Source organism: Paralichthys olivaceus, chromosome 9 (assembly GCF_024713975.1).
Source record: "Paralichthys olivaceus isolate ysfri-2021 chromosome 9, ASM2471397v2, whole genome shotgun sequence".
Classification (NCBI taxonomy): domain Eukaryota; kingdom Metazoa; phylum Chordata; class Actinopteri; order Pleuronectiformes; family Paralichthyidae; genus Paralichthys; species Paralichthys olivaceus.
Window position 1 is genome coordinate 23,072,975 of NC_091101.1, and position 24,970 is coordinate 23,097,944.

At 42.4% G+C, this 24,970-nt stretch overlaps 1 protein-coding gene across 2 annotated transcripts in view; it reads left to right on the plus strand.

Annotated features, from left to right (window-relative positions):
• Positions 1-23,265, plus strand: part of htr4 (5-hydroxytryptamine receptor 4) — a 99,873-nt gene extending 76,608 nt beyond the window's left edge. The window contains exons 7-8 of one of the 2 annotated variants that reach the window (XM_069531889.1): positions 3,871-3,970; positions 17,590-23,265. In XM_069531889.1, coding sequence (XP_069387990.1) covers positions 3,871-3,934 — 64 coding nt within the window. In that variant the 3' untranslated portion in view covers positions 3,935-3,970; positions 17,590-23,265. The remainder of the gene's footprint in view (positions 1-3,870; positions 3,971-17,589) is intronic. The other variant, XM_020078829.2, reaches the window with a different exon arrangement.
• Positions 23,266-24,970: the final 1,705 nt, after the last annotated feature.

The following is a 24,970-nucleotide window of genomic DNA, read 5'->3' on the forward strand; positions in this document are numbered from 1 at the left end:
GAGGTAAGAGAGCAGGTGGACCAAAATGCAGAACCGAAAAGTTTGTAACAAAAAGTGTCCGTTAATTTCAAGCAAGGAGAACGTAGAAAAATTTAATCTTCAAGAAAAACTCAAGCAAAGCTCTCAGGCAAAACAGGGGAGCAGCACAGGGAAGGACATGAAACACTGATAACATACAGGGAGCGAGAGGTGACATAACACATGACATGAGCATTCAACAACAAACACACAAACACATGAGGAAGCACAAAGACTTAAATACACACTGAACTGATGAGTAACTGGAGACAGGTGGCGCAGGACAAACAGGTGAGCCTGACGAGGGCAGGAAGTCTAGGGGGGGAAACACACCAGGAGCAGGGACTACAAAATAAAACAGGAAACAGAGGAACACTGATAGGAACTCAAAAGCAAACTTAAAACATGAATTCAAAAAGTAACGAAAACGCTGTTTAAGCTTGAACTGAAAACTCTATTTATAAAAGAGGACAAAAATACATTAAACATGACACTTCTCCTGTCACTGACCTCTCAAGTGCTTTATGTGAAAGAAGGTCAAGGACTGATCCACAAAAAAAGTCACTCCTTCACATCATATTAAACATGCACTTACATACCTTGACCCACATGTCAAAAGGTTTACGTCCCAATAGAAATAGATGACCTTCACAATGAGTGTGTGCATCAAATACACTGATGCAGACAAACATAAATAAATAAATGAATGAATATGTGATAGAAACCACAAATTGGATTCATACTCGAGGACACACATGAGCATTCATGGACCCACACAAAGTAAATCTGCACACAAGTAACTGAAATACAAACAATTCTGAGATTTTCAAATAAAAGCAGTGATTTCTGGGATGTGTGATGCAAAGAATAGTGCAACAACATTTGGGAAACCACCATGGAGACAGTAGCAAAGGATCATGGGTATTTATTGTTCATCTTGGCAGAAGTGAGAAGCAGGAAAACAGCTGTAAATCAGACGAGTGAGTGTGAAGAGCAGGTGTTTGGTTCATACACAGTTTAAATATGATGCATCAGAACGAGCATGTTGATGATGCAACATAATGCAACATCCCTTTGCTCCTTTCTTAATTTTGTGAATAACTATTATGGTGTTTATGAAACACAAAGTCTCTCTCTCTCGCACACACACACACACACACACACACAGGCTTAGACACAAAGCAGAATCTCTGTGACAGACACACACACACATAGTGAAACACTAATACACTCTGTTCTTCAATTAAAAGATAATTGTTCTGTCTGATGGAATCAGTTCAGCGATTCTAAATTCTGACATCGCATAGAACAGTGGTTGGTTTAATTATATCTCTCCATCTCGTTAAGACGGAGATTATTTCCATGTGACAAACGGATGTGATTGGTGCAGCTGAGGGTGTTTCAGTTCCATATCAGAGCTTCTTCAGTCAAACACGTTTCCTGATGTATTCTCGCAGACAGGAAACTGAGTGACTGTGGCAGCGAAGACACATGTGGAGCTCAAAGCAAGAGTCAGAGAGACGCACAGAGAAGAGCTGCAAGATATACATTTAAAGAAATTTGAACATGACGATGAAATATGAAATTAAACATCTGCAGTGAAACTCAGTAAATTTCCTGTTTAGCAGGTTTTCACCTACGAACATAAACCTCTTGTGTCGTTGTTCAGACTTTATCAACTCTCACAGATTTTCTGTTTATTCCCAGTCTGATTGACTTTTGTGCCACTTGCCATAATTAGATTTATCTCTCTTTTACCATGTGAATGAAAAGTGAAGCTAATTAAGCTCCTCTGCCCTCTGGTCATTATTTAGATTGACAAGGCACAAAGATCAATATAAGTATGATATGTAGTAAACAATTCCTCCTGACTGACAAAACTTAATCACTCTTTAGTTTTTTATGATTATTATTCACAACATAACAGCCTGATGAAAACTCAGTTCTGTAGATTTATCTTCACTTATAAAACCGGATCAAGATGAAGGTTATAAACTCATTCGGATGCTACTACTATCTAGACCTATATTAGTCTTTAGTCTTTTCTTTTTAAACGTAATTGCCTGTATTGTTTTGACATCAGCTCCTCAAACTCAAACAGCCGTGGCTCATGAGAGAGAGAGGAATCCATCACGGAAGAGGCACAGAGACATATTTGCTGCTGGAACAGAAAATGGACCTGAACACCGTGTGGCCACAAAGACGCTGATTTTATAGTCTGAGCAACACGTTCTTGTTGTGGCTGAAGTGAGCTTCATGTCATTATTCACTGACTTCTCTCCAGCAGGGAATATTAACTTTGGCTGAAAATATACAGCTGCTGCTCAGACCCCTGCTGCTGAGTGGAGAGACTGAAAGGGTCACACACATTTAATCACACAGACATACCAGGATATGTACTGTATGTATACACACACACACACACACACACACACACACACAGCGTCATGCATCACTTGCAATGTTAAGCACACAGGCCAGCTGGATAACCAGAGTGTGTGTGTGTTTAATTTTCTTCGCTCTTCAAGTTAGTCTGAAAATATGTTTTATTGTGTTCTTATAAATATGTGTGGATTTTCCAGGAATGCAGGTTTGACTTTGTTGTAGTTTTTAGTTTCGTCTGTGACCGCTCTCCTCAGCTCCTGGTGTCTCCGTCTGTAGTTTGTCAGCCTGTCTGTCCACCAGCAGTTTCCTCAGTGTCTTGGTTCCTGATGGAGTGAGCAGGGGCAGGGGTTTGGAGGGGTGTGGGAGTCTTGAGAGGCTCATTATGTCTGCATGGGTGCTCCTCGTCCCCCGTCAGCAGTCGACAGATTTGGGTCGAGCTCATTAGCCTAAATGTCAGATTTGTCCAAATTTCAAGGCCACTAACCGAATATTTTGATGTGGACATGAAGTCACATGTGTGTGTGTGTGAGAGACTGAACAAGAAAGATGACAGCCGACACTGCTCAAGAGGCTGAAGCTCAAGTTCACCATTTCAAACTTTACACATCGATATTTAATCAGCTACACAAAAGGATCTAACTTGACCTTTTCTACCGCCTCTGTCCGATACTCTGTTCTTTCTGTTACACTCTGTGCTGCAGGTCCACAAACATATGGTCCAAAAACACATTTCTAGGTCGTCTCTGCAAATATTAAGGCGACAGAGACAATATGAAGCTTTTATTGATCAGATAATTATTCCCCATCGTCATATAATGAGTGTTTAAAAACCTCTGCATCTAATAAGACTATAGACCAAAGGTTGTGAATTATTCAGAGGACACACACACACACACACACGGTTTGTCTGGTGTAAACTAACCTTGTTTTTCCCCTTTTCTCTCCCTCCGTCCCTCCTGCTCTCCCTCTCCTCTTCTTTTTCTTTGACCATTCCTCTTTTGCTTATTTATCACTTTAAATTCCATCCGTCCTTCCTGTTCTCCACTTCGATCGCTTCCTTGCTTCATTTTTATTTGCTTATTCTTTTTATTTTTCCATCGTCTTTATTTCCTTTTTCACTCTTTGATATTCTTTCTCTCGTTCATCCATTCTGTGCTTCCACTTCTTCCGTCTCTTTCACCTAATGTGCATTTTATTGGCTTGATTTGTTTTTGCCTCGTGCCTTGTTTCTCCTTTTTCACCTCCTCTTCTCTTGTCTTCACTTATTCTTTCATTTCCCTCCTCTCTCTTTATGTTCACCATCCTTTTGTCATTTCTTACTTCTCTTTCACTGACACCTGTCACCACTCTTCTGTTCTTTTCTCCTCCTTCTAATTTCCCCCTCACTATTGTTTAATCCCCTTTTATCCACTCTTCCTTGTTCCCTCCCTCCTCTTCCTCCTCCTCCTCCTCCTCCTGTCTCTCCAGTGGCTGCTCCTCTGCCTCCAAGCTCCTGCTCTGGTTCTGCAACACCAGGCCAGTGCCTGTCTAGCTGCTGTATGTCTAGGGCGTCTCAAGGCTCTATCAAGTGAGTCTGCCACCATTCACACACTCACATTCACACGTGTGCACACACAGGAGAACACACACATGCACACACACTGGGGTCGGGATGTTACAGCTGTTAGCAGAGGTGTCCATCCAGATGTTTGCTCGATGCATCTGCAGGAATATAAAAAACAATCGACAGATGTTTGAAGACGCTGGTTAGAGAAACGTGTTTCTTGTTCCAGATGTTTTAACCACAGACGATCAGACGTTTCTATCTTGTCTCAAACTCAGTCATGATTGGAATAAAAATTATGTCTTGTAAATGCTTGTACAGACCTCACTTTACTCTGTGAGAGGGACAGAGATTCAGACAGTGGGAGGTAAGTGATGTGAAGATAACAATGACAAAGCAGAGGCTGATTTTTTTTTTTTACACTAAAGGCGACTGTGACAATTTCTGTCTGCAGAGGAAAAACAGTCACATTGCTGAAGTGTGTGTTTGTGTTTTCACGTACACACAAAATGATGTGTGTGGGTTTTCTCACATTTAACTGGTGTTTTATGAGTCTGTTCTTTCACATTGTGTCTTGAGGTGTTGGGTTTTTTAGTGTTGTGAACTCAGACACAGAGAAAAATCTTGTGTTTGCAATATGGACTGAACACATGGAAACATAGATTGAATGTCTGTGTAATGTAACTGATGCACCTTCTGTCCAAGGAGGCACAAGGTTAAAAGTTAAGTGCTTCCTCGCAGATGCAATTTGCAAACCTTCATATTTGCAGCTTGCACAGGGGAACAACTGCAAAGCTCTTAAATATATAAACATATATATATATAAGCATCAGTAAGCAGTTCTAAGGTCAGGGGTGTGTGGGCAGTCAATGAGTGATTACATTAGCAACATGCAGCTTTGTCAATTTTAGGTGAAGATGGTTTGATTCAAATTCACATATCAATAAAGCCAACAGTTAATTGATTAATTGATGTTCCATGAAACTTGGTGGAAGGCTGTGCAGGTTAGGAAGGAACCCATTGTCTTTTTTTTTGAGTGTGATGGTATTTTGCAACATTTTCACAAGTTTTCCTGCCATAATTCATAAATCTTGATGAAAATGAACATGTTTAATATCTATGATGTATGTGTGACATTCGGTGCAGCTTGATTGAGCATAAGTGGACTTTTGTGGCCTCGGTGGAGGTATGAGCTCCTCCGAGTCCCACTGGACGACAGAAACAGACAAATCTGTTCCTTAAAGAAACAATGCACCACAAATGATTAACAAAACCACCACAACCAAGCAGCTGACTAAAACCTAAAATTGTCCAGGAGACCCAGAAAAATCTAAGTGAAAGAAAAAGGCTGGAATCACAGCAAACTCTTCAGCACCAACTTATTCACTGGGAAAACTACAGGCAAAATTCTTAGTGGTGTGTTTTCAGACACACTAACAACGGGGAGAAGCTCTCACTGCCTCTGAAGGTGAGACAATGAGTCAGCACAGGGTGCTGGAGACTCAGGGTATATGAAGGCTCCCCACACCTGGGCTTAATCACCGCCAATCAGTGCCACACACACCTGATTGCAGTGAGTTGATTCTCTCACCACTCTCAGAGCAAGATTGAGTGTCCTCACGTAACCACTTTCACCACTGCACCAACTTCGGTTATTTGTTTTGGTTGTGGAAGGCAAAGACGTCCCGCTGATGGACGCTTCAGATTACAGGGGCCATTCTGCAAGGCAACAGCAATTTCTTGTTTCGTGTAGAAAGAGGGGGGAGGACGGGAGAGGGAAGGAAGGAAGGATGTGAAAGAACGTGATGGGGTCTCGTTCACTTGAGTCTTTCCGTTCCTCCCTCGTCCACCTGTTTCTGCTGCCAGGCTGCTCAGGTGTAATTGCATCGCTCCTCCACACTGTTTGTCTCCCACAGGCATTTAGAATCCTCCAGATCCCTGGGTAGACACACACACACACAAACACACACACACACACACACACACACACACACACACACACACACACACACACACACACACGCAAGCAAGCATGAACACTCTCTTATGTATTTTGTCGACACAGTTTAAATGGTCACATTCAAAAGCATACACATGTTTGTGTGTGTGTGTGTGTGTGTGTCTGTGTGTGTGTAGGTGGTACAATAAAAAGTATTTATTTGCACAAACACAGCTTTTGATTTCCACAGATTTTCGGCTGACATGCAGAACTCAGTGTTTCCCAAATGTTTGCAAACCTGATACTTCCCCCCCGCTGCTCTGCTGTTGTTGTTGTGATTTTCATTTGGTCTCATCCACTTTCACTGCAGACCTCTGCACACAGCACAGCATCTGTGAATCACTGTTCACTGGCATTTTAGACGTGTGCCTGAGAAAATCACTATAATCAAGTTGTGGATGTGAGCCCCTGACGCCATGTGGATATGACGAACATCTCGACAAACGCCAGTGACGTGAGATTTGGACTCGTCAGCCTGGCGCAGATCGCAGCGCCATTTTCAGAGCTATAAGTGTGAAAGGTGTCATAGCTCTTTAAATGGTACTGCTGTCTGCAGTCAACTAACCATCCGCCTGACGTCCGGCAACATCTCCGCTGTGGAGGAAGAGGATCCTGCTCGTCTGTCTTCTTTTTGGATCTACAGATGGACGGATGCATCAACCAGCATCATAACTTAATCTGAACTCTTGGTCTCTAACGTCGTGGATGAATGATTTGTCACTAAGGCTGCTTGAAGGAGAGGAATCACAATTATACAGACTTCTTTAGTGGACGAGTGGTTGTTTTTAGTTGGAATGGCCGGTTAATGAATATTGGTGGAAAGTCTCAAACACCAGGCATGTTTGTCTTATGTTGAAATAGGACGTATCAGAAGCTGGGATAAATAAAATAAAAATAACCTTAAGTGGGATTTAATGGTCACAATACTGTGCACAACTTAAGATGAAGACATGAAACCAATTAAATTGCACGTATAAGTTGCGGGAGCTGCTGCTGACCTCCATCACCTGGCTGTCACACTGTGCACTTGGCAAGTTGTTTAACGGGACAGTCTCCACTGCTGCACAATAATCCCTGTTACAGTAGTGTTGCAGCGGAGCTTTGGCCTCCATCACTTCCTCCAGTTCTGCAGCTCAGGTGTACCTTCAGTTCGACTTGTGTTGTCGTCGGAGCTGCAGGAGTAAACAAAGAAGTAAAGCATGGTGGGCAGTTAGGGAGTCGTCCTCTGTCAGTAACCACATTAAACTGGTCAGGAAGGATTTTCACTCCCTAATTGAATAGACTGGATGTGTGGGCGGCCGCCTCACTAACTATGTTCTGTTTGTTCCTCAGTCTGCGTCTCCTCTCTCCGTCTCACACAACACAACTCTGTCGGCTCTGTGCAGATGAAAGAGGACAAACACCCATAAACAATACACAGTAGTTCATCTGGCTCACATCTGCACACACACACACACACACACACACAGATGTTATGATCCTGCTGCAGCTGCTACACAGGTCTTTAAATCAGTCACTTTATTAATAAGTCAAGTCAGCGACATCACTTCGGTCCAGACGTGCAAATGTTATAATAATACAAGACCACAAAAAAGTATTTATTGGATTAAACCTGTTCTGTTCAGCCGACATGAATCCAGTTACAAATATCTTAAGGTGCCTTAACCTCACAACATGTGTGTCTCTGACATCAAACCTTTTACAACCGCCATTGATGACTGTCATCACGCCACACGTAGAGCCAACACAGCACTTCCCTTAACCTTGAAAATGATTTTCTATCAAACCATATGGGTAAAAACTAAAAACACCCTGATACTAATATGAGGGGAAAAACAGAGGGGAATAAAATTATAATAACAAAGTCAGACTAACTAACTATTTGGCATTTTGAGAGGTAATTGTAATGATCAACGGAACAGCTAATGGTGCACGTTAAAAACATCTATTCAACGTTTTCATCCATAGCTTTGTTGCTAGGTGACGACTGCAAGAGCGAGACAAGCTGGTGATGTGATAGGAACACCAGACGTCTCATTTTAGTTTGGCCGTCACAGCATGCGTGGACAGGGTATTCTGAATTAAGACACAGCTCATATGTTGTAATACTTATTTGTAAATGTAATGTCTTGAATTTCTAGTTTGCAGTTTTAACCGGGTGAAGCTCTGCAGCACTTTTTTCTCGTGAGTTTCTCCCGACATCACCTACCTGCACATTAGCAGCAGATAGCGACTTTGAAAGGTCAAAAGCAACGTGGGTACAGTTAGAAACGATTCAAACTTTTCATTAAGGCGTCTCAGTGGCAGGATTGCCGGGGTGTTGCCATGGGTAACGCTGCGGCCAACGTGGGTGATGCAGTTTTGAGGCTGGAGAGGAAGCAGCTTCACCCCCGGTCACGCGTAAGGCACCGTGATGTTTTCTTCATGGAAGCTGCTGCGTCTCAACATGTGAGAGGAAGAGAATCTGTTTGATACCCTCTTTTATTCTCGAGAACCCCAGCGCACAGACACACACACACACACACGTGTTTGCTCTCTCTGGGGTTAACTTCATGAGCTGCTGTTTTCTGTCTTCCTTTTTGAGCGTCGTGTAAATATGAAGATAACTCTCTGTCGTCTCATGGGACCAAACTCTGCACACGTGTAACGTTTCCTCCCTCCAGGTAGAAAAGTACTCGGCAGGGAATTTTCAACTAACTCCCTCTACCCCCCTGGAAATGTTGGTATTTGTTTTCTATCTGCTGCTGATGGTGATAGTGAGATGGAGTTGAGATTGTTCAGTCAAACTAATAATAGAAAGAGACACGATAGAGCCTCTAGCAAAAAAAACGTAATTAAACTTCACTGTTAATCTATTTTTCATGTTAGCTTATAGATAATATTTCTGAGCGATAATTAACGGTCCGATAGGCCTCATCGATCTGAGTCCAGCAGAATATCGCTGAACAGATGGAGAGACTGACCGACATCACTGGCCTCAGGCGTCACCACTGACCGGTCAACATCTCTGAACTTCCCCATAGAGCTGCTGCAGGATCCAGTCAAACAGCTGGAGCTCAGAGTCACAGAGTCAGAGCACATGTCCCTGAAGGTCACACTGACGCTTCCTCTAACAGCTTATTTTATTTGTGCGGAGAAGATCACAAACAAACAGCAGCTGCAGCTTCCTTCACTCAGGCCTCATCTCACCACAGAGAACACGATCGCACACTCCTCCGCCATCCTGTGATAGACATCACAGGACATGTCCAGTCTGCACATCTAGTCCCATGTTTTAACAGATTTTACATCTTCCCCAGAATAACTTTCCGTATTGACGATATTTCAGTTTTCTGTGTATAATATGTTCACGGCGCTTAAGTTGCTGTAAAAACAAATTATAATGCTGCTTTGATTAAAGTGAATAAAAATCTGTGTCAGTAAGCCTGAGTAGAGAGCTAATGAGCGTGAGGACTCAGTTTGAGCTGGTCGAGGGCGACAGCTCCGTCAACTCTGTCGAGGCATTAATGTCCAGTAATTCTGCCGCTGGCTGGTGGCATGGAAACACCAGCTGCCGCTGAGTGTGTGTGTGTGTGTCTGTGTGTGTGTGTCTGTGAGTGTGTGTCTGTGTGTATGTGTGTGTCTGTCTCTCATTAGTTCTCATGTCGTCAGAGGACCAACGAGCATTTGTCTGTTTAAATTGTCACTTCATGTGTCTGTTCTGACACCAAAGGAAGCACAAAAAAACCAACTGAAATTGGTTTTAAACCCATTAAAGGGACATTTCAAAAAAGGAAAATCACATCATTTTTTTGCATGAATTAATAAATTATAATATATATTATGCATTCTAATATATTGAATATACTCAGTATCATGCAAACCTTCACACAGGGAAATAAAAGGTATAATACAAACCTCTGAGATATTAAAATAGAAGTGAATACTCTGTATACATCACATCTTTCTGCTAATTAACGACACAGTGAAAGCAGTAGAGCCGGTGTTTGTTCACAGCTCCTGGCCCTGCGTGAACTCTGACCCTGCTTGCTCTTTATGCCGGAGTCGTGCTGCGGCCGCCTGCAGTGAAATCCTCTGTGCAATCTTCAGTGACAGTGTGAATGTTCTCCCACCATTAACATTGAACAAACTCTTTTGTCAGTGGAGGAGAATCTCATTCGTGCTGAAAACCAAACATCTCAGTTTATGGGAAAAATATTATTTCTGTTTGGAAGACGTTTCCGAGCTGCGGTGATGTTTTGGACACAAGGAACCTTGAAATCATAACTTTTGGTATTTTTCTAATAATATTTACACTCATTTGCTCTGACCTCTATATTTTATACAACCACATAGAGCAGTTTCATTAAGTTATGTGAACACAAGAGAATTATAGTTGTGGGTTTTAATGATGTTCCTTCTCACAGTAAACTTCGGTTCAGTTTGTTTCCAGTGTGGGTTTGGAGTCTGCTTGTGTTACTCACATGTATTTGGTGATTTTAGGTTTAAATAATTGAATTTTCTTTGTGTATTTTTGCAGAGAACTATCTCATAAACAAGCAGAATGATAACAACCGTCGCAAAAGCTTTTTCTCATTTTTCACTGAAGCCCCTGCAGCACATTTCCTCCTGCATCTCTGGCTCAGTTGAAATGCAACAGATAGTCACTGAAAACTAAAAATTAGTTTTGTTTGTTTGTTTTATGGAATTTCCGTGTGTTTTATAACCAGATTTCTAAAACAGAACCAAAACACAACTTCACCATAACCATTTGATATAATTAAGTTTTCATCTCACACACACACACACACACACACACACGCACACACGTAAGCAGTTGTTAGTATTTAGTTGAAGAATTGTGTATCTCAAGCCTCAGTCATCCAGAAACAAACCTCTGATGTGCTGAGAGTCAAGAGTTACAAGACGGTCACAAAGTTAAAGTTCCCAAATTGTCCTCGTTCCAGATTCTAGGCTCAAAATGGTCCTCACAAAGATACAAGTACAAACACACAAACGTTGTTAGTGCAACATCTTCTTGTTTGCTTCAAGATCCAGCTTCTGTTCTTGTGTTGGCTTGAGTGCCCATACCTTTACAATGCATTTACAATATGCACACACACACACACACACACACACACACACACTGCGTACTTCACCCTCATGCCTCAGTGTTTGTATCCAAGCCCGTTTTAATGTTGTGTTACAAACATCTCAGCGCTCAGTGCACTCCATCACACTCAACAAAACAAGCTTCGATCATTTAGGTTGATACTGTAGATCCAAGATGGAGGGCAGAAGTCTTGTAATGATAGTGTGCAGCTGAAGGAGAGGAGGGTTTATGTGAACAAGAGCCCCACCAGTCTTCATGTGTTTCCTCTGTGCCGGTCATGTTGGCTGTGTGGTTTATCTGGTATCAGCCAAAGGGTCCATTTCTGATTAAACTGTTTTCTGGCAGCGATAGCTCGGCTCTATCGTGTCTGCTTGATCGAGGCCTCGAGTCAGATTGAGCCCCGCAGCTCTAAACCTCTTATCGAGAAGGAAGAAGAGAAATAAAAGATGAAATAAGATGAAACAAAGCGTCCGTTCTGATTCCTCTGCGTCCCGATGCATTTCAGTGGTATCGCCAGTGTTATGACGGACACCCTCCCTCCCTCCCTCCCTCCTTCCCTCCCTCCCTCCCTCCTTCCCTCCCTCCCCTGAGTCTGAAACTAAGCTGGAAATTGCAGATGGTATCTCTGTGACAGAAAAGGGAAGGAACTTTTTGTTTGCAGTGATGGAAGCTTTGCAAAGCGAGCTGTGGCGTCTAATCTGACACGTCTTGGCGGGTGAGCGAGCTGTCATTAGATCCTAACGAGGGAAGTTGATAGGCAAGACTGGAGCTGTGATATTCAAGTCAGGCTCAGAGGAGTCGTCCTCTCTGTAGTGAGATTGTAAATTCCTAGCTGCTTTTTTTTTTTTTTTTTTCTTAAATCATGTTTAGTACACTGCAGGACCAAACATTTTATATTCAGTCTGTTGCTGAGGTGCTTTTTAAGTATCTGTCCAGGGAGAAGTCGACTAAACCCTGAAGTCTTCATCATCTCTGCTCCTCTCATCATTTTGATCCATCTGGTCTCAGTGCAGTGTGGTGCAGCCGTGGATCGCTCTGTAGCAGTTTATTTTATTTTGCTTGACAGACTCTATCCTCTATATTTAACGGTGGCGTCAGATAAAAGCTGATTTTTTTTTATTTTAAGGGATTTATACAGGGTGAAAATAAGTTGCTCTAAAGGTTTGAAACTGTCCAAGCTGGAGAGAAACTGAGAAACTGAGCCTCACCTGAACCTGAAAACATCACATTTTTGTGTCAGGTTTTGCCTGATTGATATTCAGTGCAAGTTCTCAGCCCAGAAAACGTGACTGACATGATCCAAACCCAGATTTCATTTCCAAACATCTGTCTGAGCTTCTCTCTGTCCATCGTGTCCCGACAGGATCAGCTCAGGTGGCCACTTTCTATTCAGGCAGATGGTTCAATAGCTGGTTTACAGGCTTTTTCACTTACAACTACTGAGACTCTACTGGGATTTTTGATTCAGCCTTGTTCACCCTGTGTTCTCTGATCGTGTCGCTGCCAGATTCCGCTCACAAACCTGCTTCAATAGCAGAATTTCACTTCTTTCTCTTCCTGTTTGCCTGCTGCAGATTGGGTTTCCTTTTCTTCTCTAATTCTTTCTGACGCGTCGTCACAACGGCGTCATGAAGCCGGAGCGGAGGAAAACTAACCGGCAGGGTTCAATCCCATGATCCCAGTTTTCTGATTCCTCCAGCTGACCTGGTATCAGCAACTTTACCTCAGCACAGTAAACTTTTAGTTAGTTGTTTTTGGACCTTTCATCCTCATTCGTTCATTTCGTTTTGCATCTTCTCTTTGACTTCCTGCTCACTTCATTTAAATTGTAAAACTTTATCTTAATTCTGGAAAGTGGTGCAGATGGATGCCGTGACTCTCAAACTAAACTGCAGTAATGATAAATTATTTCCTGTCCCCTTCTCGACTCTTTTGCCCTTTTTTCATTTCGTCTTTCCAACCTCTGCTGAACAGAAAATATTCCCGGATGCTACTGTAATTGAGGTGATGACACTCTACCTGCTGTAATTCGTTTTACAGTGGAGACTCGGTCGTGCTTACCTGCGCACATTCAAGGAGCTTCAGGTTGCACACAAAGCATCCGTCAAGGTTAAAGAAATGCAAACATTGAGTATATATTTTTCTTCTTCTGGAAAGTCATGCTGCCCTGACCAAACTTCATGGGTTTTTTTTGTTGCTGAGCTACAAGCAAACTTTCCCCGTGAGTGTAAACTTTGAATACATTTTGCATAAAATTTTCTTCTCGCTTTCTCTCTAGTTGGCTTAATCTGTTTTGTATTCAAATATCAGTCTGTTGTGTTCATGCGATATTTATCACACTTCTTTTTTTCTCCTCATCGCTCCTGTCCTGACCTCACTCCTCCTCTCCCTCCCCCTATTCCTCTTCCTCATCCTCCGTTCATCAGCATCACAGTGGGTCGCGTTACTTCTCAGCGTTTTACCTCGAGTGGTGTGAGGATCAATCCGGCCACTTGTTTGTCTTGGTAGGTGGTGACCTGGACAGAAACACACTCATGAGCACAGAGAGAAAAAGGCTTCCTGATTGTGATGATCAATTTTTGCACTTCAGACAGAAAGAGGGTGAGTAGGATCATCAGAAGACGAGCAGAGAGTGTGATTAGAGACCTGGAGTGGTCATCAGGGGGAAGCGTTGGGAGGGGAAGAAGACGCAGTTGAATTGTCTCTGGAGGATATTTGACGCATATTTGCTCGGTGAAATTATATTTTGCAATATTCTGCCTCCAGTGTATTAACCTGCAAACGGACCTTTGTAAATCCTTTGTCTTATCAGAGCTTACGCTCTATTAAAATCCTCTTCATTCTGTCAGCAAACAAAGCCAAACTGCACTGCATCAGAACAGTGCTCATTTACAAAAGGTTAATCCTCAGGTTAATGCAGCTGAGTGAGAGCCTGTGATGATACAGTTTCAAACATGAGACAGTTTTATCTCTGTCCTCTTTCATTCCATCCCCGTCCTCTAACAGGATTACACAAAACACAACCGTACACATTTCCATGAAAACTTGAGACATGGTCCGAGACAGAACTCATACAATGTTGGTTTGGATGTAGACAATTTCCATGAACATTGTGATTCACGGCGTATGTGACATTTTCTCAGATTTACCAGGATATAATTCATGGATCTTGATGAAAACAATGAGCTGATATCTATGAGTGTGTAGAATATATTTCAGCTTGATTGGTGGAGTGCCATTTCTTTTGACTCCTCTTCCTGAGATATTTGTATTCTTCCAGTTCCAAGTCTGTCACGTGTTCAAACCTCATCGACACTCGCTCGCTGTGAATTCTCTGGAAATTATTCTCACGATCACATTCCCCCGACACTCTACGAGGGGTCTGGGAGGAAAAGTTCAGGAAAACGTCCGGACTACAATGTCAGACAACGTAATATTCAATCCCTCCGTCTTACCTGGAATAGAGACTTTGATTGATTGCAGGTAATCCTGCAGTTTCAGGAGAAAATATTTATTTTGACAAACACCATTTTGATCTCCATTGTGAGGTTTTCTCACGGGATCATCGGAGTTCAAAGTCTTCTGTTCAGATGTTGCTGCAGGGCACATCATCGAGATGCACGTTCGCCACATTGAAGCCCAAAAATATGTCGATTGTTTAGTCTGCTTGTAATCCGGGCCTTCTGTGTGTCTCTCTGCCCCGGCCTCATTAAACAAATCCCCATCCTGTCTCCTGCTCTGCCAGTCGTCCCGTTGGCTCAGCTGTGTACAAACAAACCCACAAATAAACACAGGATGCATCCAGCCACATGTCCCGCTCCACATTCTCACTTCATCCAAATATTAGAGAAGCTCAAAATGAACAGGCTGCACATTATCAGAAAAACATGGAGGTTTTACTTATTTGTTTCCTCGTGCTGGTGAGTTTGTTTGGATTCGGGCTTTTATACGTTTTTCGTTCTTTTATACGAGTTTCATCCTCTCATAAGCTGCCAAGAGACGGACAGTCGAGCCTCTTTTTAATATATGACAGAGCTTTTAAAGAGTTGTTCCCCTTTAGAAACTCTGCGAAGCAACAAATGAGCGTTAATTCCTCCAGTTTATCATAAAACCTGATGATGCTAGTTACAGGTTGGTTTCTTCATATTAGTGCCGGCCCCTCTTTTCTTTGAAACACCACATCACATCACTTCACTGATGTCAGCACAATTTACAGCATCATTAGGACGGATTAGCATAAATCACTCAAGCATGAATAGTTGTAGATAGAAACCATTAAGTGAGCTGCGAAGACCATAAAGCACTGCTCACATGAAACCGTTCATCTTGATGGATGAATGAATGTTTCATTAACTTATATGATACATCAACTTCCAACAGGCCAAACAAACCTGACCCTCCAACATCTTTGTTTCCACCACAGCAACTGTACCGTCACACTGGCAGCACAACAGAGAGGCTGGCTGAGGCTGTAAACGCCGCAATGTGGCAGCAATTTCGGGTTCCGCTCCGGCGAGAAGCTGCAGCCGGTTTCCTTTTGAAAAGCTCTAAACGTTTGAGGCGATCTGGACGCTGAATTTCACGGCCAGTTTGGCAGCAGGAAGCGTCTTTGGTCAGGGTGTTTGTGTAAACGGCTCGTAATGGTTTTAGCCCGCTGTGCAAACACGTGTACACACACACACACACACACACAGGGATGTGCACCATCGTTCACTGTACATGTCCCTGTGCACACATGCAGCCGTGTGTACAGCACTTGCATGTGCACCAGAGGCAATAACTCTCCTCATTGAAACGCAGTGAAGCTTATAGACGACACAAGTGAGCGCCAATGTGGCCAAATGAGTTTCTTTTACACTCTGAGAAAAGTGCGTCATGGTCTTGAATGGAGCTTTGTTGTGCAGTCACGTCGCATTTAGATGTGTTCGTGCTTGTGCTTTGGTTTTTGTGAGACAGTTACAGTTTCTGCACGTGTAACGTTCATTTCTGTGTCATGTTAATGTTTTCTTTAGTCAGATGAGAACGGCTGTGAGCTGATCGTAGTATCAATCTGGGATTTAAGGAGAATGAGAGTTGATGGAGGTTTTTGTCTTCACTTTCTTAAAGAGTTTGGTCTTTCAGTTTGAGGACAGCTGGACTTACTGATGTCATGTTCTGAAAACCCTGCACTTGCACCTGCACAGATTTCTTCTCACGCTGCTTTGTGCTCTTGGATTTTGTCAATCGATGGAACGCCAGGTGTAATGAAGAAGAAGGACACTGTCACCCACCCTGGTGTTTTGGAACTGTTCCCATTTCGACTCCTGCTCCATGAAGGGTTCATCGTTTTAGCTTCAAACACTGAAGTGAAGCCAATGAAATAAAAAAGCTTTGGAAAGGGCGAGAGTGCATGAACCCAGTTAAAGTGAGTCTCAGAGACATAAAGCTAACACCACCACCCTTAGCTTAGCATACCAGACAAACTGATGGACACAAGAAGTCACGACAGGATCGGTTTGACGAGTGTGTGCGTTTGTGTTTTTGGTTTGAACACTTTAAGTGAACGTGGTGTGAGCGGAGCGTTTTAAAACCCTCTCTACCTCCTCCCTGCAGTTTTTACTATCACTCCATCCACTAACGTCTCTTCAGGGAGTTGACGGGTTTGACAACTTCTCTCGATCGTCCTCCTGCAACTAAGACTGTGTGACTGTTTCCAGTCGGCAGGGATCAGGATATGTTGAGAAATGACTCATTTTCCATCAGGGGGCTTTAAATTAGTGCATCATCCCTTTTATAAAAGCCTGTAGAGTCTAAGGTGTTTGGCAGAGAACGGCCTGATTCAGTTTTCCATTCGTTCTTTAAGTGGTAGAAGCCTGATTCAGCTCAGGTGGTTTGGCAGACTGTTTGCACAAAGCTCAGATTTTCACATTCTTCTGCCACGGCAGTTTGACCACTTGTCACTGTGTTTCTGCTGAGACCAGAACAGATGTGACGTCACGCTCCAGATGTGCACAAAAACATCTGGGACGGCTTTGTTAACTGTTTGGAGAAGGGGCGGGCATTTCAAAAACAATTCCCGGCAGGTGATTGGATGAAACGTCCGTCTGCCACCATAATACAAAACAGCTTTTCCACTGAGATAAGACTTCACTGCCAAGCTGCGCTCTTCTTTGAATGCAGTTCTGAAAGAAGAGATGCTACAGCCGCCATTAATGTTGATGAGCTTAGCTTCCATCCTCATCAGACACTGATCAAACACTGTGGTTCCATCACAGTGAGATGGATTCTAGCTTGTGTAGAAATCCAGCTGCCTCCATTACAGTCAGTGGTCGGAGGCGTTATTTCTTCAGGTTGTATCGACAGGGGAGTAATTGGTTTGGTGAATCAAGTCGTTCACACTGACATAAATAAATAACTTGTTGAGGTCTTCACACTGATCACCACTATGTCACCAAGCTTACAATGTTTACTTTTTGACCGTGTCTCACTCTCGGTGCTTCTATGTTTGGTTTTATTATTTTTGTTGTCAATCAGTAAATGTTAAAAAACCTCTTCCTATTTGTTTTCTTTTAGATATTCTGTGCTTCACAACGGGAACCACACGGCACAGGAGAAGAAGTGTCTTCACAGCGAGTCCTGCTTGTGACCAACGACGACTCCTCCTCAGTCACATCTCCTTTATCGACCTCGGCTCTGCCCGCCGTCACCACAGCGGCTGACGGAAACAAAACCTCGGCCTTCAAACATCCAGAGCTGAAACGCAACACAGACACTAAAACCCGGCAGAGCTCCAAACCTGAGCCTTGAGGTGATTTCAGGGATCTGGGAGAGGAATGTGTTTTTGCCTGGGGTGCATGAAGGTTTTGAAGCTCAGCTGAAACTCGTCTCTAAACTGGGCAGGAACTGGAACACAACCAGTTCTCTCCTTGTTGCTGATTCCTCCGAGACGTAGGTGGCCCAGTCAAACTGAAGCGACTGCCAGAACACGACTGTGAATGGATCAGCCGGCCTGCCGCTCGCTCCCTGTAAAGTCCAGCGTGTCCTGTGGAGAACCAGCGGCTTCCGTGGCTCGTGTAGGAGAATTTCACAGCACGAGATGTGTTTAATGACTTTGTTGGGGAGTCAGGGAAGTGAAATATGTTGCCAAAGCTATCTGATATTACACAGTGGACCTATTTCTGACAATTCTACATGAAGCTCCCTCCATTGTTGCTTTCCAGTTAAAAGCCTGAGAGACAGATGATAGATTTTAGAAGGTTGTTCCTTGTAAAACGAGCAAAACGCTGTGGCACAAACGAGCTTTTGAAACAAGTGTCCTCCATGAAAAGAGGCAGAGCGCAGAACAATATTTTTTTTTGCTAAACATTACATGTTCAACATTGCGTGTCTTAGCTCTTATTCAAAGCCGAAGAACCTTTTTGTTTCCCAGGTCAGAGCTTTCCAGCTTTGCTAAATCCTCACTAAGCTGAAAGGAACGTGTGGTTATGAGTCCGCTTTAAATCCCCGACCGAAACTGTCAAAGTGCTTTATTACAGAGGCTGCTAGTTCTTCACGGCTCCGTCCCAATCATCGTTTTCTCTTTACGTTCCACATGATGACAAGTTAGAACGGACACAGCTGAGACGTGGCTCATGAATGATTCTATAGACGCTGTGATGGTGTGTGTGTGTGTGTGTGTGTGCGTTTTCATACAAATTTGCTTTTGTGTATGTGTGCGTATGTTGTCGTGTATGAACCACCATTTTCCCATCATGCCATGCTGTTTTACATTTAATTCAGATAACGCACCAAGAAAATAGATAAAAACACTTTGACTGGGATCAACACTAAGCTAACTGCACCAGAGGAAGGATGCACACTAACAAAACCCTGAATGCTCTGAATCTTTAATCAGTATTTTTATAAGAACCGTGGATTATCAGCAACAACTCTGCACCGACTCTGACTCTTTCAGCCCTTTTAGATTTTAGTGCAATGTTTCAGTATTACAGCAAAAAAGAGTCAATATTGGACTTAAAGTGGATAAAAGATGTTGCTTCTTGTCTGTTAGATTGATAACACATCTCCCATGAGAACTTTATAACCTGGTGATAAGTTGGGGCTGTGTCTCTGTCAGTGTTACGTGAAGGTTGAAAGTGAACGCAGCACAAATAATCACCTTCACAAAAGCAATATTCTTAGTCGGACACATCGTGCAAGATAAAAATACTATTCAGTGACAAAATAAAAGTGAACTGGTACTCAGTAGAGGACACACTTCTGCAAAGGCCCAACAGTCACCTCGAATTCAATCAGGCTGCACCAAATGTCACACACTCATATATCAGTCCTCTACAGCAAGTGAAAATGTTGAAACGCCCTGCACCAAAATATAATGAGTTCTTGCCTGACCCATAATGCATCCTTCTAGCAAGTTTTGTGGAAATCCATTCAGCTGTTTTTGTGTAATCTTGTTCACAACCAAACAAACGAACAGGGTTGAAAGCATAAGCTCATATTTCAGTCTATACGTAAACATGAGGACAAACTTCTCCTTCTGGGAAATTCCAACGATTCTTGCGGTGTTTGAAATGAATAATGAACCAGGAGGCAGCTGTGAGATGTAGTCAAACAAGGAACATCAAGTCAGACACAGAAGTGAAGTGGTTCAAACGCAGCCCACTCTGAAAAAGTTAATTAGATAAAAACACGGCTGAGCTGATTCGCTGCAGAGTCAAAAAGCTCTTGACTGGAAACACTGGGAGGACGATGTAATTACAAATTCTTGCAGCGACGAGCCCATTGACCCAGTTTAGGAAAGTTCAAACGAAACATCCAATCCTCCACTGAAACTTCAGCTCTCATGTTACTCCAGATCCATAGATATGAGCCTCGCATGTCACGGCTCAGACAGGAGAGGACGTGATGTTCACTTCATTTCATTCTTTACTGTCAAGAAGATGCTTTTACTTTGCAGATAAATAAAACGACGAGTTTATGAGATGAAAACTGGCAAAAATTGGGATGAGAAGGTGATTTGTGATCAATCTAAAGTTAAATATGTCCATTATTATTTAAGTGACGCTCAAAACTGAAGTTTCTCTTTTCAGTATCGTGCTGAAAGAATTTTATTTTATTTTTTCATCGTCAGTGTTTCATGATGGATGATTTGTTTTCTGCGATGAAGGTTAAATTCCAGACAGCGTCACACTTGATGGAGAAAAACAGCTTTTTAAAGCCACTTCTCAGGCCAGTAACTGTCAGTTCTGATGCTCACAGACAGATTTAGTGATGGAGTCTCACTTTATTGCTGATGGGAATTCATTAGTCTGGTGGAGGACGGAGTGGACAGAGATTATTACAACATCCTGACGGGTTAGAGTCCGCAGAGTGGAAGTAATCCATTTCAAATTGAATATATTCATCTGTTGGTTCAGATCATCTTCACCTTGATGCCCAACGAGAGTTAAATACAGTTTGCTTTGAGGGAATAGTTCATTAAAAAGTCACTTAAACATTGTTGAGGACGACAAGAAGAATCTGCTTTTCAATAAACAGCAAGTTAAACTATTTTATTAATTAGAATATATTATGTTGTTATTCAAAATCCACCTTCTCAAGTGAAGATTCAAGGTAGTGTTGTCTGGTGTTTTTGGAATCGCTTCAAGTTTTTCTTTGTTAATTCCATTTCTTTGCTTGTTTGTGTTAAACTGTGCCGTCTTCTATAATTGAAGCACATGCACTTTGTGATTTAAGGATCGATTTAGTGGAGTCCATCTGATTTACAGTATTCAGTGAAGGTGTAATGGCACTACAATCCCTACATTAAAAATCCCTCCCAGAAAAATAACCTGTGGATATGAACATTATATCTTTTCCAGTACAGATCAGTCCTGTGTTTCTTACGATTGTCATTGCCAGTTGAGTTGTTTCCTTTTGCAAATCCTGATGTGTGAATGTTCATCTTTAAAGTTACGGAGAGAAAGTGGTGAAGGAAAATCTGTCATGATATTTATTTAGAAAATAAAAATGAAATTTTTTGATGCAAAATTGATGAAATCTGTTATTTTTTATAAGATAACTGTGAAATGTTTCGATGATGTTGATGCAAAATAGAAATGAACTAGAAAAAGTTAAGTGATGGTAATTTCTCGTTTTACCTGAATTTCTGCCGTGATAAAAGGCAACAAAATGCATGTCTGGTCCATGCTCTCTAGTGCCACATAGTGGGTACAGGAAGTGATAGAAAATGGAGAATGCACAAGCAGGAAATGACATGGTACTCGTCTGTGCAGCGTTGTCGCTGTGTCGGCCTGCGTCCGGTCTGCAGCTCCAACCAGCCCAGGGTTGCGAGCTCCTGTGTCACGATGCTTGCAGCTTTACTGACGTTTGATATTTGCCTCGTCAAGAAACGTTTTAAAGCTCAAAACGTCAACTTAAGGATATTAAACATTTCCAATTAAGAAAATTCTGATTTTGTAATGTTGCATTCTGGGACGTTAACAGAAAACAGACACTAAATCACGCACAGTTCCCCTGAGACACGTTGTTTTATCCAGATCCAGTCTCTTTTATCAGCATCACATCCACGTGTTCAGCATCTTTCAATCCCCAATTTTTTTTTCAGTTCGTCGTTGTGTTTCCAAAAATGGAGAAAGACTCAGTGTATGCGTTTGTTTTTCTATATCCTGCCGATGTTCAATAGCCGCCCACTTTCACAGCTGCAGTTTCTATGACATCTGTGAAAGCTTAATGTCAGCCGCTGTGTGTTTGTGTGTGTGTGTGTGAGTGTGTGTGTGTTGCGTGGGAAGCTCCCCAACTCTCTGAATGCAGAAAAGTCGGGCTCGCTTAGTTTCATGAAGTCTAATGAGCCAAGAGAAAGCGAGGACGACCACGTTTGGACACGAAGCAAACACATCACGAGAAAAAATCAATGTGAGCGCGCTGCATGTTGGAAATCATCTGAGGGGTCGTGCAGCCGTTCAGGCAGAATGAGACGGAGGAGAAAGAACCCTCCAAACCGTCCTCAGAGCATCCGTCCACCCCTGAAGGAATGTTCACACGGTTTTCTAAAATCTGATTCCAGTGGTTAAACTCTTTAGAGCCGATGTTTGTGAGCGGAGGTGTGAACTGAAGTTTTCTGAATCCTTTGCGAGTGTTCGTCTGAGAGATTAAGAACCGGTCTCATCCAACGTCTCTCTGACTTTTCAAACTCACCTTCCAGATATAAAGCTTATCATAGATTGTGGCTTTTACTCTTCTACTCTTAGATGCTGTTACAGAGAGAATCAAGTTTTAATGTTCGATGTTCGGCTTTAATGAAACAGGAACTCGGTCCATTTCCACGCTTAGCGCAGCTTAAAAAGGACCAGAATGCATTGCAGCAGGGAGCAGGAAGTAGCTGATAGTCCACCTGAGTTTTCTGGGGGTGGTTCAAAGTCAAAAGAATATATCTATAATTTTCCCTTAGCACAATCAGTAGCCTTTAAAAGTCACTTGCCTCTGAAATATCCCTGATATTTTATCAAATTATTTCTATTTGTATTTATTTATAATTTCCTTTGAAAGTAAATTCTTTCTGTAGATGATGTTTTTATTTTTTAAATGCAGAAATTAAGCAAAAAGAGTTTCTGCTTTGGATCATTTAACCTCGCAGGTGATATCTGCTCGTGACATTCTCAGCTCAGCCTCTTTGCCTTGTTTTGTTTTGTTTTGTGTCATTTGAACGGATTCTTAACATCTGAGATCTCAGTTGCAGGATTTCTCTCAGATGCAGCCACTGTCTGAGTCTTAGCACGTGAACGACCAAGTGTGTGAGAAAAGTGATCTGACCATTAGAGCATGGAAACATTTTACAGTAACAACACTAATCTAAATTATCAACCTGAAAATGAGCAGAATATGTCTCTTTGAAGAAAGATAATAAGAGTAGACTTTGGACAGTGGCTGCTATTTGTGCGACTTTCTGACTTTCATTCCGTGTCTGTTTCCATCTCAACACTTTTGTAATTAATTCATTTGCAGCTTTCGGCATGAATGTGTATATAAAGAAATTAAAATCCCACAAAATGTCTAAAGGTGACGACAACAACAACAAAAGAAACTTTTATAAAAGTCTTCAGTATTTATTTTGACAGAACAAAATGGGTATTTTCATGTTTTAAAGGAACATAAGAGGCTTCTCTTTCAGGGAGCTCAAGTGTGTTTGACTTTTTTCTGTTGCTATGTGACAGTTCTGACAAAGGCTAATTAAAGATTAAAGAGATGTTGATAATCCTGGAGTCGACTCTCTTTGTGTCATCGATAGCTCGTCAGCCTGAAGCCTCACTGAAGCGCTGACTCCACTCAAAGGATCCCTGTTTCCTGGCTGAGCTTATCCCGGCTCCGTCTCTCTGTGTGGACTCTTTTGTAAATGAAGCGTTGACGAGTCGGAGGCATTCGGGAAGATTAAGTCAACAGTTCAGAAAGAAAAAACCCATGAAGATAAAGCACATAAAGAGCTTCCTCTCAGCACAGACTCCGGGGGTGATGAATGACAGGAGAACTATGTCTCTGAGCTGCGTCAGGGTGAAAAGTCTCATTCTGTGTTAATGACTTACAAGAAAAATGAATTATGACACTGCTCCGTGCTGCTAATGAAAAGGATCGAGCTCAGCTCGACCAAAATGTTTTATTCTTAAATGATAAATTCTTAAAAAAGAGAAGTGACGACTGTGGATCAGGAGGTAGCGCGGGTCGTCCACTAATTAGACGATTGTGGATTTGATCCCTGGCTTCTCAGGTCTACATGCTGACGCTGTGCTTTGTTAAATCAAATATCAATCAGCCTGAACCTGTGACTTTTATGCTCATAACATCTGGATCAGATGAGCAGCCACGACCTGGAGGCAAGTATCGACCCAGCTGCCGTGAGGTCACCGTGACCTTGACCTTCGACCTCTGACCACCAAAATCTGACCAGTTCATCCTTACGTAGAAGTGAACGGTGAAAGTAAAATAAGAAGCCGCAGAGGTTTGAACGTCACAGACAATGTGTTCTGTTTATGTTCTCCAGTGAAGTTTTATATCGGTGTCGGACAGCAGCCATGTGGGAAACCAGTCAGACATGGACAGACACACAGCCAAACAAAACTCAGTCCTGCCAGAATTAATCTGTGATGATTCAGGCGTCAAACGACACATCAGACAGTCCGGCAGAAATCTGGACCGATTCTGAAATTTGTCAGGGGGGGGGGGGTTTGTTTGACCAAATCGAGCTTAATCTGCTCAAACTGCCTGTTTTTATGAGCCACAGCCTCCAGTTCTCTGTGATCACTGGGCTTGGCGAGTGGATCTGATGGTCACAGATTGGGCAGCATGCACTTTGCATTAACAGGCTGATTCTCGGACAGGAGGGCTCAGGCAAACGATGTGGTTTTACAAAGGAGTGAAAGTTCTCGTGCTGCAGGTTTTAACTCGGAACGTTTACATTAGTAAGTGGAAATGAAATAGTGTGGATTCAGCACATGTGTTAAAATTGGCTTCAGCTCAAAGTTATGGTTCATAAATCATACAAGAGGAACGTGAGCTGGTCCTGACGGCTGCTTGGGTTAAAACCATAGACTGTATATAAAGAGGTTAAAACGGAAGAGAGCTGCAAATATGTGGAGCTCCACGTGTCCAATGTCAACAACCTGTGAGATTTCACTTCGATTTTAGAGTCGTAGCTTTAAATGTTGTCTTGCAGGAAGGAGATAGACACAGCCAATCACTTCATTTGGAGCCAGTGAAAGGTGGAGGGGGCATTATTAATATTTTCTCTCTGATTTGAATATCACAGTTGTTTGGCTTTAAATATCTCTGCCATGATGTTTTTGGCATTTGTTTGTTTTTCTAGAAAGAAGGATTAATTCAAAACCTCTGGATGGATTAACTCACATCTTGGTGGAAGAAGTTTGATTAAAGTTTTGTTTGCAGATGTTCCTTTCTTTTCACA